The sequence below is a fragment of the Aulostomus chinensis genome, chromosome 7 (genome assembly GCF_037954235.1).
Source record: "Aulostomus chinensis isolate RoL2024-O1b breed Wild chromosome 7, RoL_Achi_v1.0, whole genome shotgun sequence".
Classification (NCBI taxonomy): domain Eukaryota; kingdom Metazoa; phylum Chordata; class Actinopteri; order Syngnathiformes; family Aulostomidae; genus Aulostomus; species Aulostomus chinensis.
The window spans coordinates 22,053,275-22,072,271 of NC_141326.1; the positions used below are offsets into that span (position 1 = coordinate 22,053,275).

Here is an 18,997-nt window from a genome sequence, read left to right on the forward strand (position 1 = left end):
TATTTAACACACACACACACACACACACACACACACACACACAAAGCTTCATTTTTAAATCCAATATAGATTCAATTTACATAGCATGACTCTATTCAATTGAATGCCAACAAAAATGCGAACAAACATCACTACAACAACAAAATATCACACAAAAATGCTTTCATGGGGGTCTAAGAAAACAGATTGACTAATAGAAATATTAAAGTGAAGTCGTTCAAACACACACCAGCTGGTTCCCTGCTGGGCTCAGTCACGCCGCGACTGACATGAACGTGACGCTGCTTGATTCGATACGGAACTTCGATGGAAACTTTTCTAAGCGAACGAATTCAACAGTCTGACTGTGATTGAGGCTCAAACGAGCGCGTAAACACAAGAAATAAAGTGCGAACGGTTTGTCATGTTAAAAAAAAGCCGCATAATAATAATAAAAACAACAGCGATGTGATTTAAAGTTACGACTAAACATCAGGAGACATTTAGTTATAAATTAATGAAGAATATAAAGTCTCGTTAACGAATGACTGGTGGAAAAAAGACCGCACATGGAGGCTACTGGGCCGAGACCAGTAAATTATAGAGATTTGGGTTGTTTTTTTAAAAAAAGGGAGCGATTTTAACTTATTTAATTAATATCTCTAGAAGAAGAATAATAAAAAAAGAAAACACTAACAACAAAACGTAGTTTTTTGAAACTTCAAAAGGTTGGCAGTAATTTAAAAAAACCCAACAACAACTAATCATGTCTTGGCAAAGGTGGCGAAGTCTGGTCCTGCAACATGAAACACATTCCAAGTCTGAGTCTTATGCATAATCAATCTACATTTCAGCCTGAGTGATTATTTCGTTTAACGATTTCATAATAATAATGATATTATGACGTGAATTTCATTATTATTTTGTATTATTGCTTTAATTGTGGCCGTGTAATTAGAGTGTCATTGGACAATTTAAACTACAACACATTAACAATTTTGATTTATATTCCAAAATGAACTGTGTCATAAAACGCTGTGTAAATATTCTTTGAGTCGAACTGGTCTTTGGAGATATGAAGCAATTACCTCTAAATCCCGATAATGGCTTAAAGAGAAAGAAAAAAATTAGGAAGTGATTTGCAGCAACTTATTCAATTTGACCACAGACAGGCATGAAGGCCTATCTTGTTTCCTTAAACACATTTTAATTCGGAGTTTTATGGCCTGGAAAAGCCAAATTACTGGTTCTGCGTCATTATACTAAAAGCCCATAGCAAAGCATTGCAATGGGCTTAATGGCTTTTAATTAATTTGATATTTAAAATCAGACAGCCCTCAAATCACAGGCCTGAACGCTCTACTTCTGTTGTAAGTGGATGTATCCGCAATAACGGCCTCCTCACATCAGATACTGGTCAAGCGATTACAGCTGTTTGGTTTAATAAGAGTCTCTAAAACAAATAGGCAAAGAAAATATTTATATAATATTCAAGCTTAACGTCGGCCATCGGCTGACTTTAGACGCTGTTAGGCCAAATTCCTGTCTTGATCCTTATATTTGCTCTGCATTTTATTCCTCTCTGGCAGTCAAATAAAACACAGAAAAGATTTTTGCACAAATAACCAGTTGGACTTTATCACTCACAAGATTGAAACGAAGCAGTTTACATCAAGAATGTTGGGAACGTCAGAGGTTAGGCTCTTTTTGCATGCAACTGAAGGAATCAAAGCTGTTACATTCATCCCATAATTTCATTAATGTCATGTGTTGTGTCTCCGGCGTGTTTACCAAAAAAAGCTTTGCCCCTTCTGAGTTTGACCTCCCATTTCTACTGGCTGCTTAATAGCGCAGGCTGAGCGCGCACCGGGCCTACTACTACTTCAGACGTGCGTCGGACTGCTGCGTCAGATCCACTGCAGGCTACTGAGGCGGCATCAACTTGAGCAAGGCATCTCTTTACCCCGACAAACCTTCAGGGGGCTTTTAGCATTTGTTCAGTCTGCAGTCTCTGGAAAACATCTGATTCATTTTTTAACCAGTCCCAGATGCGGCAGCGTGAGAGTGTGTGTGCACAAGTGCGTCAGTGTGAGTTTGTCAGTGCATGAAAATTTGGGGAGAATAACTGCTGTCTAGAGAAGGGGAGGGAAAGAAGAAGCGTGTGGATTTTTTTTAAATATAACTTTTTAGGTATGAACGCAGATACGTGCGTCTCATACTGCGATATGACATCGATGGATTCATATTATAACCCATCTACTGCGCAAGGTAGGGACCATCAGACGAACCCATTCAGGACTTTCACGACGACTGAAACCAAATACAGCCCGACGTTCATTCCGGGTAAAGGGCAGGCTTACGGAGAGAAGTCCCGGAGTCCTTTCCAGCCCGAGTGCCAGTCACTGGATGGCGCTGAGGAGGGCACCTTTAACAAATACCAACTCTTCATGCAGCGACCGACCTGCAAAACTCCACCAGAAGGCAGCAAGCTGCATCCGGACAGCGGCCACAACGGGACCCTCATTCCCTGCTATGGTGAGTGCAGAAGGGAGATGCACCAAGTGTTGTCGGTATGAAGCCACATGCCGTTGTTATGCCGTGGAATTAACGGAAATGCGTGACTAAGGGCACATTTGCTGGCAATAAGGGGAGTCGTTTGGGGAACCTCAGTATATCCGAGAAGGAACTGAGTGAGGAGAAATGATGAATAGAAACTTCCGTCAGTCAGCTTCTCTGGACAGAGCCGTGTTTACTCAAAAAGTCACTATTTAATTTATCAATGCGGAGTCCAACAGCTATATGAGTCCGATGTGAGTAACTAAACTATGAAGGAATAACAATTAATGGAAAATAAAATCAGTTTCTCATATGAAACAGCATAGAAACACATTTAAACTTGGATCATCGCATAAAATGAAACAATAAGTACAAGCAGCACTGCTATGATTCTTGAGTGAATTAAAGATCTATATTTCAATCAGAAGTTGCAAGGTGTGAAGCACGATTCAGACCCTGAGCTCCCCTGGAGGTGCTCAGCCTGAGAGCTGATGGCGCTATTTTGCGTCTATTGAGTTCATTGATCTTCTAATGTTAACACACTGGAGGTCAGATTTTCATTTTCTGCATAACGTCACAAAATATTCATCGCTGTCGAAACCGCAGCATCACCGTCACTTGTTACACTGGAGAATAACAGTTTTGAATGTGTTTATTTCATATTCAATCCGCCCCATCACTGATAATATCCACGTTATGAGCTATTTTATTGCACATGTTCAGCGCCTGGGAGCTTGCGCGCGCACAGAGAAAATCACAATGCAGTCAAGTAAAAATTGAATTTTAGTCGTATTGAAATAAACGTATCAACTAAAGAAAATTCATTTAAAATATTTGTTAGTTAGCTGCAGTTATTAGTGAGTGACAACTGGCGCAGCGAATTCATATAGGTCACAGGATATAAACTCCATGGAAGAGAGACCCAGGCCCGCCTCGCATAATGTAAGCTGGACAATTCATTACCTAAACACAGTATATTGGAGTACATTTTATTTATTTTTATATATATATATATATATTACAGCTTCAAAGGCCTGCAACTTTAAATGTAAACGTGTCCTCAGAAAGCACTGTTCACTCAATGAGACGCGGGCCTTTAAAAAAGAGGAATTACACCTGAATTTAAATCAGATTGGCTTTTTGCAGTTCGACAATAGGCCTTCAAGTAAGTTCTGCTGCTCCAGTTTTGTAAATCAACGGGAGACTCTTCAACTGTCTCTGTATTTTTGTGTAATAAGCACTCGGGTGCAACATTTTCCACTAATATTTTCAAGAAATATCAGCATCTAGATTAATTTGAGGCTTAATCATTATGTATGTATGTTTATGTTCCACAGGAAGACTTCTGTTATGATCACATTTCAACTTTCACACGGTTCTGATAGCAACTTTAACAAGCATTAGGGGAAAACAAATCAAGTTATTAAAAAGTAACACTTCAGAAAGCAGAGACAATTCAGCTGCAAACTAAGTTTAATTACATAAGTGCTTGTTTGTACTTGTGTATTCGGTGAAGTCTTAATTTTGCTACTCAGGGGGGACCAGTTATAAGTGGGCCCGCAGTATTTTCTGGTGTAATAGCCAACACCACCACTTTACCATAATACATCCATTCAAGTGCAAAGTCTGTTTTGTGACTGGGATCACTCTGTAATTCAAGCTGAAGTGTCACGTTTTTGGACTTTGCGAGCATTGCCTCCAACCAGATTAGAGCAGCACAACATTGAAGTGAATTGATTTGGCAAGTGCATTGACAGAACCATTTAAACACCATCATTAAATGCAACATGCTTCCCTTGGGGAGAGCTCTGCAATGTTATTATTGAAAATGTTGCAGCCAGATGAAGGCACTGTGGCTCTGGGGAGGATACTTTGGGGTCCTGCCAAAGCCTCAGGCGTCAACAGGCTTGTGCTGTTATGTGTGGTCCTCAATGGGAGATATATTGCTCAATGTGGATGCTTTATCTCCATCACGATGACAAAAATCATCTCATGGAATTTCTGTGTGGCAGCTTCAACTGTAATATTGTTTACATGGCAACCTGACTGTTGCCAGTCTTAAGTTGCATGAAACACTTCAGAAAAAAACTTGAATGCCAAATTTGGTCATTTCACATACAGTAGAACAGAAGAAAAGTGAGCGTATTATGTCCAACTGAAGCTTTAAGTGTTGTCGGCTTGTCCTGCGTAATATTCATACAAACATCACACCTTCAAATATTTTTGCCAAATAATCGTTAAAAATTAGGTTTTAGATGATTCAAACGATCAGAATTTAAAACATTCTACCTCTTAATCTTTAAAGTTTTGTTCAAAATTTAGTTCTTTTCTTTTTTTAGGTGTCGATTTAGAAAAAAAAAAATCAGAACCTTTGTTGTTTTGTTTTTATGGAAGAGCGAGTCTACGTACGCACCCACAGTAGCGAGTGAGGCTGGAGGTCGTGTTAATCAATGGGGACTGTCCCACAGCGAGGGCAGGGATGGAGCCGTCTACCTGCACACGCTGCAATGAATGAAGTAAAATCCCTGGAGCTCATGGAGTGCTGAGGAATGCAAGTCAGCACTGCAGGAGAGGTCTGCATTAATCTGAGGCAGATGTGCATTACTGGCTCTTATGGTTATTATTCATACTCCCCAAACACCAGATCTCCAGAGCAACGGAGAGTCCCTGAGATGACAAAATGGGACTGGTTTACATAACCCCGTCTCAACAATACCTTGTATAAATAAGCAATGCATCTGAAAAGGACAGAGAGATTGGGTAATGATTTGTAGATTCTGGAGTTTGGAGTTCCTGAAAAAGAGCCACATTTGTGTTAATACAGTGTTTCCACGCACCTACTTGCGCAATGGAATGGATACGAGATGCCTGAAACAGATACACTTCTCTCACTGGCCAGTTTAGTAGATTCACCTACTGTAGATGAAACGGATGGAGTATAATCCAGCGACTCTGTAATAAATCCTCCCATTCATGAGGATTACAATGTTTTGATTGAATCTGTTTGAGATGTTGATTTATTTTAACGGTCACATCGGAGGCTGTAATTTGTGGCGCTATTGAACTGCACTGAGAGGAAATAACAGCCTCCAAAATGACCAGTAAAATAAATCAAGACATCTCTCAAACCGATTCAATAAAAACTCAACGTTTAATGGAGGATTTATTACAGGGGTTTTCCAATAGATGACATTATTTAGGTGTACTTAATAAATTGGCATTGATTGTATTGTTTTCATTATCTAAACTGACTTTTACTCTATTGTTGTTTGTATTATTGATATAAAAAAAACAGTACAGGAGAGGCTACAAAGTGCTGGAATAACAAACTTATCATATATTATGTTTTAACAGTTCTCATAAATTTAGCTACATAACTATAAACAGTGGTTGTTTATGGGGCTGTGGTGGAAACTAAAGTTGGATCCTGCTTTACTCGTGCGTACTGTACACCCCGTCATTAATGGCTGATTACACTTCACCCTCTCTGTCGTTTGCCAAAAACTAACCTTTTAAGTATTAAACAGTCAATATTTCTACTTTCAATAGCCGCTCCTACCCTCCGTGGAACATCCAAGCTTCCTCTGATATGTTAAACATTTTTCTCAGAGTATGAAAGCAAAGCGAGTTTTAAAAGAGCCCTGTCAAAATATAGAACATGTTAAAAGACTCGGGGAAGTGATGTCACAGGATATGTTGGCTATTTGTGATGATGACTAACACATTGTCTCCATGTTAACAATTAGCAAATGCCTGAGTGATGACCTACGATCATGCAGAGATGTGTATTTCAAGTAGAATCAATCAGAATATATAACCAGGGGAGGATTGAGATGAAGAATTTTTCACTAAATTAAAACGTAATGGATTTAAAATGCTGTAACTCAGGAGGCAAAGCAGCAGAAACGTACAGACAGACAGGTTTTTTTCCTTCCTGCTTTAATCTTATCCTGCGTTGTCTGATGTTTGTTTGCAGCAGTGTGTGAGAGGCAGCGTGCTTTGACCTTTATCCACTCCAATTTGCCTTGGCAACCTGAGAACTGTACCTGACTCTTTAATTTGACTTCCTCTATTCTTATAAATCCCTTTGCTCTGCAAAGTCTCCCGTATTTCTTGGCCACACGAAACCACAATATGTTAAAAAAAAGAGAGATAAAAAGGCATCTTCCCAAGCAGAGATGACACAAAAACACTTTGACAGCCTAATGATTGAAATTACTGGATAAAACAAAGTGATGATTATTTCTTTGTTGTGGTTTTTGATTAACAACAGCCATTTTTTCCTATTTTTAAGTCCACAGTCAGCAAAGGAATAAAATTTGTGTTTGATGTATTTTTTTTTTTTTAATAAAACTGATGGGAAGTCGCCCAAATCATCACTCACTGAAACTGGCGACAGCACAAAATGTTCGTCTTTGAAAAGAAACAAAATCACTTCTAGATATTTGATTCTAGGCTGACTTTGATATGGAGTTGGGATAACTTTAAAGACAAGGAGGAACGTTAGTGGTTGTTTGGGATTAGATCATTTATTAGCTCATTTAATTTCACGATCTTGTCATTTAATTGCCAGTGCTACTATGTTTATCACAAACTTTTTAGTGGCAACGATGATTCTAAACACAGTCATTACCATCAATTGCACCAGCTTTCAGTCAGAGTTAAACCTTTCCTCACCTTGAGCGTCTTATATTTTTTATGCTGACGAAACGTTTTTCTTTGAAGGTCGTCGCTTAAATACCTTATATTTTATCAAGATGTTTTATCCTTTCGGGAGTAAAATGTGTGTATTATTCTGTGCATTGATGAGAGACAGTGACCTCCACGGCCAAAGGTATATTATAACAGTAGTGAGGTAATGATTGTGTCAATTTATCAGGAGTTGATGTTGAACAGAAAGATTTTAGGTTTCCCACGGAATATGCATTCCTGTGTGCGCTGCTGGCATCGATCTTTCCTCAGGAACATCTGGGAGCCTCCCCTTCACTGAGGAAACAAAATCTAGTCTTTGAGCGTGCTAGGAAAAAAAATCCTGCTAAAAGCATGCCTGTGAATCAACAATGACTATAACATTAATAGTCACCTGTTAGCGACTATAACCACTGGGATGTTTTACCTGATTTGGTCCATATAAGATGTGATATGTGGAGAGTTGTTGCCGTTGTCTTTAAGTGCTTTAAGAGAACATCTTAGAGCACTCTGTTTAAAAGCATTCCCTTCCCTAGTTAGTGTTTGGTCATTAACCCTTCCCCAGGTTACTAATTTATAGTGTTTCTTTTATTTGGCTTCACTTGACCCACCCCGTCCCATTCCATAAAAACTGAGAGGGTGCCTTGTTGCTTTACAACCAGTTAAATTACACTTTGATGTTTTCTCTCTGTTTTCAGCAGTGATTAAATTGCTGACCCTAGTAAACATCTGACCTCGGCTAACTGAAGAGGTCTGCAGCTTGTCAGAAAATAACTTTGGCAAATTGCAGGATCAGCCAGTGATATTCCATGCGTTTCTAAACATTGATGAATACCGAAGGGAGAACAACAGTCAAAAAACACGTAGCTGGGAATGCCAAAAGATTCCGAGCCAAGGCAGTGGAATCTTGGCTCTCATAAGAAAGCAGTGCATGATGGTTGTGTTCTCAAGAACAGCGTGCAGAAAAGACAGCTCAGCATGCAGGAATACTGGAAGATGTTTGTGGCAAAAGATTGTGTGTGCGGTTAACATTAGCGTGACAGAGAAAAGAGAGATTGGTTTGGAGTAGGAGTTGGAGAGAAAGATGTTGATTAAGGTAGAACAGTTTAATGAGGGCAGATTTCAGGGTGAATGTTGCCGATATTGCTGAGCCACATAAACATTTCCATCCGCCATCGTCCCACCTCTCATCTCTGCACCCCGCTGTATCCCCTTTGCCTCACAGGATGTATGCCTTGCTCAGGGGCATAACTGCATTTCTCTCACTAATGCAAATGCAAAGCAGGAACTCTGCAGTGACCTAGTATGCATCATGATCCTGCCTAGAGGTAGAGTGAAAATATTGCACAGAGCTTTAGAATAAGAGGCCAAAGCAGGGGTTGGTCTTGTGTCAGAGCATCTGCCTGCGTCGAGAGTGTATAAGAGGGTCTGACAGGTGGGCCACAGTGATATGAGGTCATGAACTCCAGCTGGGCAAGCTGTGTTGTTTCATTAGTCTCAGTTGGGGCGAATCTGAGCCAGAGAGCAGGGGAGGGCTGCAGGAGTTTGGAGAGATGACTACTGACATCTCATTGTGGGACACACCAGCCAAAGGCATAATAGTCCATGAAAACAAACGTGCATGTTGCAGTCAGCCACCGCCTAGCTTCATCACTGTAAAACTACTCAGTCATCTTAGTAACCCCGAAAAAACGTGGCTCACAGAGTCACCGGTGCCACAAGGTGTCAAGTCTCCTTCCCCGGATGAACTGGGTTTCTGAGAACGACAGAAGGCCATTACTGTGGAGGCAATTACTCCAAACAGAAATACACAGTGACAAGGAAAATGTACACTCAAAAGTACAAAACTTAATCATCTTAAACTTGATCTAACTTGGAGACAAATGCTAGTGTTGCACAAGACTCACTAGTCTGTTTATGGGGTGGAGACCATTATGTATTAGTGTCAGGACAGGGTTCTCCCCGTGCCCATGCGCAGCAAAGGCAAACAGAAAGCCTGACAGACCACTCTGTTCTCACTGGCCCGCAACCAGAGCTCTCGAGCTTATTTATTCACACGGCTGTTTGTTTATTGAAGGAGAAGGGACAGCTTTCTTCATCTCCTAAAAGGAAACAAAAAAAGCTAGCATGTGTTGACAGGAACAGAGCCAGGTCTGTCGCAAAATGGAGACTCTAGAAATTGAAGGTGACAAACACAATGTTGCTTACATCTAAGGGGCAATTCTGTGGGGTAAAGCATGCAGTCACCCCCCCCCCCCGACCCCCCCCCACCCCCCCACATACACAAGGTCCGCCATACACAGCTCAAGATGGGAGCAGGTTCTGCTTGGCTCGGATTTCAGGTGGCGTGATTGAGAGATGTGAGGGAGAGGGCAGCGCTGACTGCAGAGAGAACATGGAGGGTTGTGCCACAGGTCACTTGAATGTGTAGTGACATACCTTTCAAACAGAAAGAGACATTTCTTTTTTTTGTTGCAAATTTTAGACGTGCCGCATACAGACAAGGCCTTTGAACCTTTAAATAAAACATTACAGAGGTGATGTAAGCTCAAAGTAACTGTCATTTTGTGTGGACGTTACAACATGATGGTGAGCAGACCAGCTTGCTGACTTGTGAGGCACCGTGGTTTCAGCCAGCCACGTTCAACTAAAAGCAACATACATTTTAAAGAACATATTGTTCTTTTAAGGAGTAGTGACTATTATTGAATACATGTGACTCAATCTCATTCACTCCTTAACTGCCCAGAGATGGGCTGTAAACACTTGCGTAGAAATATTATTACAATTTGTATTTAAAACCCCAGCTAAATAAATTGAGAGTTGTTATTCTTCATGCTTTTTATGAGAGCTTTAATAATGGCTCAGTTCAACGGAAACCAAAAGCGCTCGAATGTGTTTTATTAAAACCACTCTGAAATCGCACGTGTTTTATGAGTTGTTTTTTTTTACGTGTGCCATGAATCCACATTACAAAACTGAAGACCTAAAGTGGGATTAATTATAACCTTACCCAACCCTTTCTGTATGTTTTAATCTCATACATGCAGGAAAAGATAACAGTGGCCTGACAGAGTCGGAGTTGCCCACAAGTGTCGATCCTCCTGGGATGGAAGGCAGCTACCTGAACCTGAAAGAAACCGGCGTGAAGGGGCCAAGTGAGCGACCGGGCTCAGATCTTTCAAGCCCTTTGGACAAAAGCGAGGCTGAGAGCAACAAAGGCAAGAAGAGACGCAACCGCACCACATTCACTAGCTACCAGCTGGAGGAGTTGGAGAAGGTTTTCCAGAAGACACACTACCCAGATGTTTACGCCCGTGAGCAGCTGGCACTGAGGACAGACCTGACGGAGGCTCGTGTACAGGTGAGAATGAGGGAGATTACATAAAAAAAAGAAAATCTGTGCATTGATTGCTTTGTCCATGTTTGCATGCTAATACTCACTAGGGAACTGAAAGAGGAGGCTGGGAGAGCTAAGACTGGCACTTTGACAAAGATTGTTTGGAACAGCAGACAGCAAGGCCTATTGTTCTCTGTCTCTCTTTCTGCCTGCCAGACTTAGATCAGAGTGGGATGGGTGGGACGAAGGGAATACTCTGCTTTTGGCTCTTACATGCTGCAGACTCTGCAAGAGGGTCAGAGGCCAAGGGTTTCTCCCCAGCGCTACCATGTTCAAACCACTTCGCCATACAATTCTGGAGGCAGGGAGGGAAAACACATGGGGGAAAAAAGAAAAGTCATCAAAGTTATTTGGCGAGGATATAAAAAAATCACTTTGAGATGCCAGTTTCAATTTCCACGTGTAGTCCAAGACATAGTCAGGGACAGAGAGCCTGGCCTGGTCCTTGTGGTGGTACAGTAAAGAAAAGTACAATCATGTTGCGTTCACACAGACCCATCTATTCCCCAGATGAATATAATTAACTTTCTCATCTGACAGGCACACAGCAGACTCTTTTGAGTCACAGTGAGGTTTGACCCATAGTTCTACAAAACAGACCCTAAATATGCACGCAATCAAGACTAAATCCCAAAATTTCAACGGAAGGTCCATCAAGACAAAGTCCAGGGATATCCCACTGTTGAATTACAGGGGGCACTGGAAGCTTGGCAAGCGACTGTGCAATCCTTTTCATCTCTAAAACAACTGAAATCCAGAGTGCAGATGTTTTCCACCAAAATGCCAATGTCAAGGTCCCACAGTTTAATTCTCAGTTAGATGATGAAGGTCTTTGAAATGACTTTCGCTGCCACCAGATTATTTAGTACAATCAGCTCTAAACATCAGACTTGAACTTCCTCATACCTGCCTACTTTTTATGGAGGAGGAGGGTGTGTGTGTGTGTGTGTGTGTGTGTGTGTGTGTGTGTATGAGGCACTGCTGAGGCACTCTATCAATCGCAGTGGTCCTGGATGACAGAGATGAGGTGAGACGGCTGGACTTCAAAGCTGCTTTTGGAGTTGTGCACTCTGCCCTCCCTCCCCTCTCTCTCTCTCTCTCTTTTCTCCGCTCAGCCTGCTGGCTCTGGAGCATAAATAAAGCTCTTTAATGGTTCTGTAAGCTGCCTTTTGCTGTCAACGTCTTTAGCAATTACTGTATCACCGCCAAGCACTTTGAGCTCAAGAGCTCTGAGCCACCTTCCTTGCAGATGTCTGCTGGATAAAATAAACAAGAGTACTAAGTGTTTGCAGTTGGTAAATATCATCCGTTAAGGTATCATATTCAGGATGGGTTACTGCTATTCGTTATTAGAAATAATAAAATGTATCCATGTTAATTAACAGTCGACTTGTGCAAAGACACCACCAGCATCTTGTTTAAAAATAAAAGTTTATAAATTGGGGAATAGGAGTCACAGAGCAGCAAGGACACATCTGACTTCATAATGTTCCCCGAATGATCTCTCTGCCCAACTATTTGGCTTGGGTCTCATTCCTACTGCCGTTCAAAGGCAAAGCAACATAGAGCGAACCCTCTGTGAAACATGACCCACTCAGTACCCAGAAGACAAAGGGTACATAAGCACTCCGACCTTGTTCGCTCGTTTTAGGTTCCAATAAGTGTGTAAGTGTCCAGGTTAAGAGAAGACATTTGTCAGTGACAGATTTGAAATTAGTATATGAGACGGTATGTAAATGTGTGCTGTGTATGTGTGTGTAGGCCTGGTCCACTGCTCTCGTCTGCACGCCTCCAAAAGGTCAGAGGGGTTAGCTGCGGAAAGCCAAGGGCTTAGGCGTCAGGAAATTAAACATGAAATGAAAACAAGCTCCAGTTTGAACATTCTCCCATCTCACTTTCCAATATCCCCACTTCCCCTCTCTGACATAAAAGGGAGAGGGGGGGGGGGAGAGTGAGAGAGCGAGAGAGAGAGAGAGACATGGAGCTGGTTTGTGGGGGGAAAAGGTGCTGGAGAAAACAGACGGAGAGGTGGGAGTACGACAAAAAAATGAATAGGAGTACATTTGACTTATCTTCATCCATTAAAATGACATTTGATTTTATAAAGAAAACTGAACTCTGAAATATGGCACATAAAACTGATAAATTTCTTGACGCTAAAACTGCGGTGTGAAAAGATTTATTTTTATCAATCTGATCAGGACCTTTTGTGTTGTGGATTATATTTGGAAAGTTGTGATGTAATGAATTCAGATAATCCAGGCCAACCAAAGGAAAGACATGACAAACCTTAAACAATAATAGACTCTCAAAACCTCTGGGGGAACGTAACAGATTTCAAGCCCTCCTAAAAACATATGATATAATTCAAAGGGCAACAACCCCTCACCTAGACGCTGGGGTTCAGCCACAACCTTAGATATCAGTTTACGACGTTGCAAGGGTGAGCTGTCCTCTAATCTCGCCAGCTGACCTGAGGAATGTCGGCATGACATATCTTTACGTCAGCCTCTCGCAGAAAACATCGGTTATATGTGCCACAGGAGGCCATATATGGCCCCCCTTTGGAAAATGAAGTCACGAGTATTCTATCCAGGCAGACAAAATCAACGCACAGACAGTCTTATCTCATTTGATAAATTTCTATTCCTTCCGGTAAGCATAAACCTGTTGTAAGGGGCAAAATACATAGTTTTTTTTTTTTGATGCACCCATCATTGGGCACTGCTCGTTTTTGTCACTAAACTGGGTTGTGTTTAAGTTGCCAGAGAGAAATGGTGAGAGAGAAACTGGGGGCCTCTTTGAAGAGGCTGACTGAGGGGAAATTGCATGTCAGGGACTGTGAAAACCACAAGCTGATTGGGTTCGGAATCAACCTACAATCCAAGTTCAAACCCCTGTGTCGAGGCTCGATCGCTCCCTCTTTGTCTTCGAAAAAAGTTTCCTCTTCTCTCTTGGGAGGATAAGATTCAGACAACTCATAAATAGACGCAAATAAACATGGGGAGATTCCCAGCATACCCTTTGCTCTCCTCTTCTCTTACATTTGGATGTGAGAAAAAAAAAAACCTTTTTTTTTTTAAACAAAGGAGGCAAAATGTGAAACTGATGTTAATGAATGAAAGGAAAGTAAGGAGAGGAGAATATGGAGAAATCAATGAAGCAGGTGCCAGTGACAAAGAGAGTCTATAAAATAAAAGTAATTGGGTTCAAAAGCTAATCGTAATAGCAGTGATGCCTACAATATATCTGTTATTTTAAATTCATAGCAAGCGGTTTAGTCCATTTAGAACAATTGTTTTGCATTCATGGAACATCTGGGCAATATAAAACAGGAACATGTGGAGACATTTGGCCCTTAAGGGTTTAGACACCATATAGAAGCAGGTAAGATGAAGGAGCCACTTAAACAATTATGACACAATGTAATAAAAGTGAAACGGCTTGTGCCTCCAACGGATGTATTTTTTCTATAAACTGGTTATACATTTTGCATAAAAATTGACATTGTGTTTATGGAAAAAAACAAATCATATTAGACACGAGGAACCCGTAAGACAGTTGATTCAGGGAAGGAAAATCTGTGTAAAAAATATTTAACAGGTTAAAAAAAAGAAGAAAAACATCAAATACAGAAACCAAGATTGGATTTCTTCCACAATGGACTGCAAGACAAAGTACATTAAATAAACAGTAAATTTACTACATCAAAACAGAGTAGCTGTTTTCGACCTTAACAGAACTGAAAGTGTTATATAACATTTCCTCCAATTGATCCGCTCAAACTCACCCATCACACACTGATGAGCTTGGAGGACTCGGCCATGCTTCCGTCTTCAAGTTCTCTCCCACACAAGGACAAGGGGAGCAGGGATCGGACAGGAGTTTAGTGGACGACCTGCTCTACCTCCTGAGCCACAGCGGCCGCTCAAGAATTACACTTAACGTCACTCTCACTGTCTCCACGGCACTGACTGAGTAACAATACTACAGTGTTATTTTGGAGCATCTGTACTTGACTCGATGCCTTAGCGGTGGGATTACATTTAAATTTGACCAAAGGAAATTTTAACTGGAGAAACGTTCTGCTTCTCTAAATTTGCTTCAAACTGCTACATTACAAATATTACCATCTTTTCTTTTTAAGCTCCGATCTGTTATATATATAAAAAATATGAAATTTCAAACCAACATGCTGACCTATTGCCATTTTTCATATTTTCCTCCTTCAAACTCAATCATTTCAAATACCGTTTCCAGTGCCTTCGGTATGAATCCTTGATGAGTGAAGTAGATTCTCTAATGAGTACTCACTTTCTCCTATGTCTTTACTGAAGTACAAAATGTTCAGTACTTTATCCTCTGCAGCATGTGAGAAATTAACAGATATTTCTACTGAAGTCACTCGAGACACAACAAACTACCTGTTTTTGCTCATGTTGGTCCTTATTTTTTCACACCTCTTTCACCCTTCAGTCCTGCTTTTCACCAGTTTGCTTCACAGTTGTAAGGACAAGTGGGCTAAGTGATCTGCTCTTGGTCTGTCAGCACACACTGAAAGAAAAGCCTGCAAAGTAATATCCATCAATCTCAATTATATTCAAAATCCAATACATAATAAACCCAAAGACAGGCAAAAAATATTCGTGGTCAAAAGTTGGACTATTGTTTCATGGATTATGCCGAGGGATTCCCCGCTGTATCCCACTGTGCTGACATGTGGGGGAGAGCGCACCTTTCCCAGAGTGATTTATGAATGGCTACAGGCCCAGATGTGGATCTGTCGACGCTGGCAGCCTGAAGGGAGGCAGACGCCTGTGTATCAAAGGGAGGGGCTGAAAACGTGCAGCACCAGGGGAGACTCACCATTTCCACATCAATAGCTCCGCGTGGATGGCACTTTAAAGACACGTCAAGTCTGAAAACCTGGGTCTGGACTTTCATGTGTGGCAGAATTTATTTGCCTCACTTTCTTAGTTTGTCTTGCTGAGGGCAGGATGGCTGTGCCGTCAGCAAAACAAGGAGTGCAGCCGATGTGAGAGCAATGATGTAGAAGTTTCATTTGGGTCTGTATTTTCAAGTTTTTTTCTTCCTAATAGATTGTTTTCATTTCAGGTGTGGTTCCAAAATCGTAGAGCCAAGTGGAGGAAGAGAGAGCGCTTTGGCCAGATGCAGCAGGTCCGGACACATTTCTCGACTGCCTATGAGCTGCCTCTACTAACTCGGCCTGAGAACTATGCACAGGTAAAGGAAAAGGTGTTTCATATTACTAGGCCCAGGATGATGTATCAGAGGCAAACAGGCGTGATCTGTGGACTGATCTATCGATCTGCCCCTCTCCCTCAGATCCAGAACCCTTCATGGATCGGAGGCAGCAGCGGAGCATCTCCAGTGCCGGGCTGTGTTGTGCCGTGTGACTCCGTCCCCTCTTGCATGCCCCCTCACCCTCACAGTCATGGAGGTGTCTCTGACTTCCTGGGTGTGCCCAGCCCAGGCAGCAGCCATATGGGACAAACACACATGGGCAGCCTTTTTGGGGGACCTGGAATGGGTGGCGGCATCAATGGCTATGATCTCAATGTTGATCCAGACCGCAAGTCCTCCAGCATAGCTGCGCTGCGTATGAAGGCCAAGGAACACAGTGCAGCCATTTCTTGGGCCACATGATGTCCCAGTTCTACACCGCACCCCATTAAAGCCCCTTCTCTGGAGCAGCCATCAGCCAGCTCTGTGGGGGAGGAGGGAGTTTTCCTGAGCACTAATGATAACACAGGTCAAATGAACAGGGAGAGACTATGGAGATAGCAGAGTCCATTGCTGCGGCCAACACAACCGAGATAACAACTGTGACAATCAGCAGATGCTGAAAGTTAGAGAAATGCAGAGTTAGATCATGAAAATGTTACATCAATGTTGTGTTCATTTTTGATTCCAGGATCTCTCAGGTCAAATGGGGTTCAGACCCCAATTAACTGGGTAACATTCGTGTAGTGATAGCTTTCAGTGAAAAATATACAAATGGTTTACAAAGAACACAGGAATTCATCATATTTTAGCTCATTTTAAGCGCGATTCACCTCATTTACTTCCATTACTTCAATGCCAACAGTGCCTACCACACCCCTTTTACATTGTTTACACAACTACCACTCAGATTTGCCTCTCACACCACATACATCAGAACACTTGTGATTTCAAACACATGATATCTGTATTTAAAAAGAAAAGTCAAGGCCACTCACTGACGTATGCAAATCAAGAGCTGTCACTTTCCATTGCAAAATTGTAGTTAAACCAAACAATAATTGACTACAAAAGAATATTTTCCCCCTCAGCCTTTAGTTGGTAGTCATGTCCTTGCAAAGACAGACAGAGGTTGAACGCAATAAGTGAGTCTAATTGAGCGAGAGCAGACATGGCCTGTGCCAATTTAATGCGGGAGAAGGGCAAGCGTTGGATTGGCAGCAATTTCAAACCAACATGTCATTTCCTGCCCCTGAGCTGCCTCCACAGGTCTCCCTGCTAGGGCCAGGCCTCAGGTTACAGGAAACACTGTCTCCAGTGGCAGACGAGGCACAGCGACGCACAGCAGCAGCCTTCAACACCAACTAACCACGCCAGCTTCAATCAGCCACCAACAGTACTAGACACACTTAATTAGCATCAAAGTGAGCCGTTCTGCCCCGCGAACACCGAAGTACATCACAGCATACGTGGTGAGGACATACTGCACACGCTGTTACAATCATTTTATCCTTCGACGTGGGCTCAGCAGACGACTCTTGGATCTGTAGCTTGCTCATAGAATCCGTCACATGCCAGAGACTGCTGGCCAAATCAGTGGCCGTAATTGCCCTGAGGAGAGTTTTGTAATGTTTAGGTAATGTGATGACATTAGAGCTGGACTGCAGGAATGTGGTGAGTATGTCCAGTGATTGCAGGGGTGTCTCTGTGTGTCACCAGAGCTGGGCTGCAGGCTGAGGCTAGAGACAGGCTTCATTAGTCTTTTTGGCTGATCTCTCTATGACGCCTGCTGGGCTACATACCCCTTTTTTCTTTCCCCTGTGAGGATGAAGGCCGGATAGTTCAGGTCTGCTCCCCAGAGCTGGTTGATCATTGCAACATGAGTTCATTGCAGCTCAGCTGTTGGAGAGGTTACCATCTTCAACAATTTCTCCTTTAAAGAAATAATTCTTCTTACAGCTTTCCATTTTTTACAAAGGAGGAAAAATAAAATAAAAAAATTCAATGTGAACCAAACTCGTTATAGATGATTACTGCCCTCTGATTGAACCCTTCCTGCGACAGTCAGTATATCAGGTGGAAACCTGATAACTGCATTGACCAAAATGTTGCTGATGATAATTTATCACTAAACACCTCTATAATTGAGTCATGGCTCAGTTCAGATAAGGAGAAACATTATGAATTAATGTAAGATGTGAGAATCCAAAATTCCAAACATGATCATTCAAAATTCAAGATAAAAACAGGATGCAGTCGAAGCAAACTTGGTGTGCGACTGAATTTCTTCTTCGTACAGCTGACTGTGCGCTGGTCCTCCCTCACTGCTCCAAACTGCAGCTCTGTCCATGTTGATACTACTGAAATGAAGCAATTGAAATCCATGGTATGTCGTATTGTGTGAATATGAACAATTTAAGATGATATTGTTCATTTGCTTGTACATTTGTTTTGCTTATGTCAAATAATGGACCTCCAGAGACAAACCAATGAAGTATTGCAGTAATATTTCCAAGAAGTGTAAAATTATGTTCTGTGTTATTCAAAAGAGTTGCTCTGGATTTTTACCAAATGTTAAGAATGCTATCTAATTTTCTAATGGCTTTAAGCTGCTTTTTGTATATTAACCAAGTATTTCTACAACTGATTGTGACTTTATATAATGTGCCATTGCAATAAGTTATTGCACTTACAGTTTGGAGATGTTTATTTTTGTTTTGATTCCCACGGGGACTCTTTTCAAAAGACAAACGGTGTGTGGTTTTGTCTCCCAACCATCACATGTCTCCTAAACCCGTCCATATTTAGCGCCGTGACTGTTCGAGGTGCTGGACATGTGTTTGTATAGAGGTAACATGTTGTTTCTGTTGGTGGTTTTGAAGTGATTATGAAATAAATGAATCTGAAATGTTTGAATGACAACAGGTAGTTCCTTCTTTAAAGCCCATGAAAACCTTTTCTGTTCAGCTTCTAAATCCTGCTGACTCATCCTATGTGATGGTAGTTTGCTCATTTTCACGAGATATTTCTGTATGTGCTTCAGTGTGTATGGACTAGAGAAAAAAATGCGACACACATACGTAGCAATTTGTTGTTTCTTTTTTTGCCTCATTTGTATTATAACAGTTG

The 18,997-nt window shown here is 41.6% G+C and overlaps 1 protein-coding gene across 1 annotated transcript; it reads left to right on the plus strand.

The window, feature by feature from the left end:
* The first annotated feature begins 1,980 nt into the window (after positions 1–1,980).
* On the plus strand, positions 1,981–18,735 carry LOC147259083 (homeobox protein aristaless-like 4). The gene is made up of 4 exons (XM_086207840.1): positions 1,981–2,514; positions 10,275–10,588; positions 15,740–15,868; positions 15,971–18,735. Exons 1-4 carry the CDS (start codon positions 2,172–2,174, stop codon positions 16,289–16,291), a joined length of 1,107 nt encoding a protein of 368 aa, XP_086063966.1. The 5' UTR covers positions 1,981–2,171; the 3' UTR covers positions 16,292–18,735.
* The last annotated feature ends 262 nt before the right edge of the window (positions 18,736–18,997 follow it).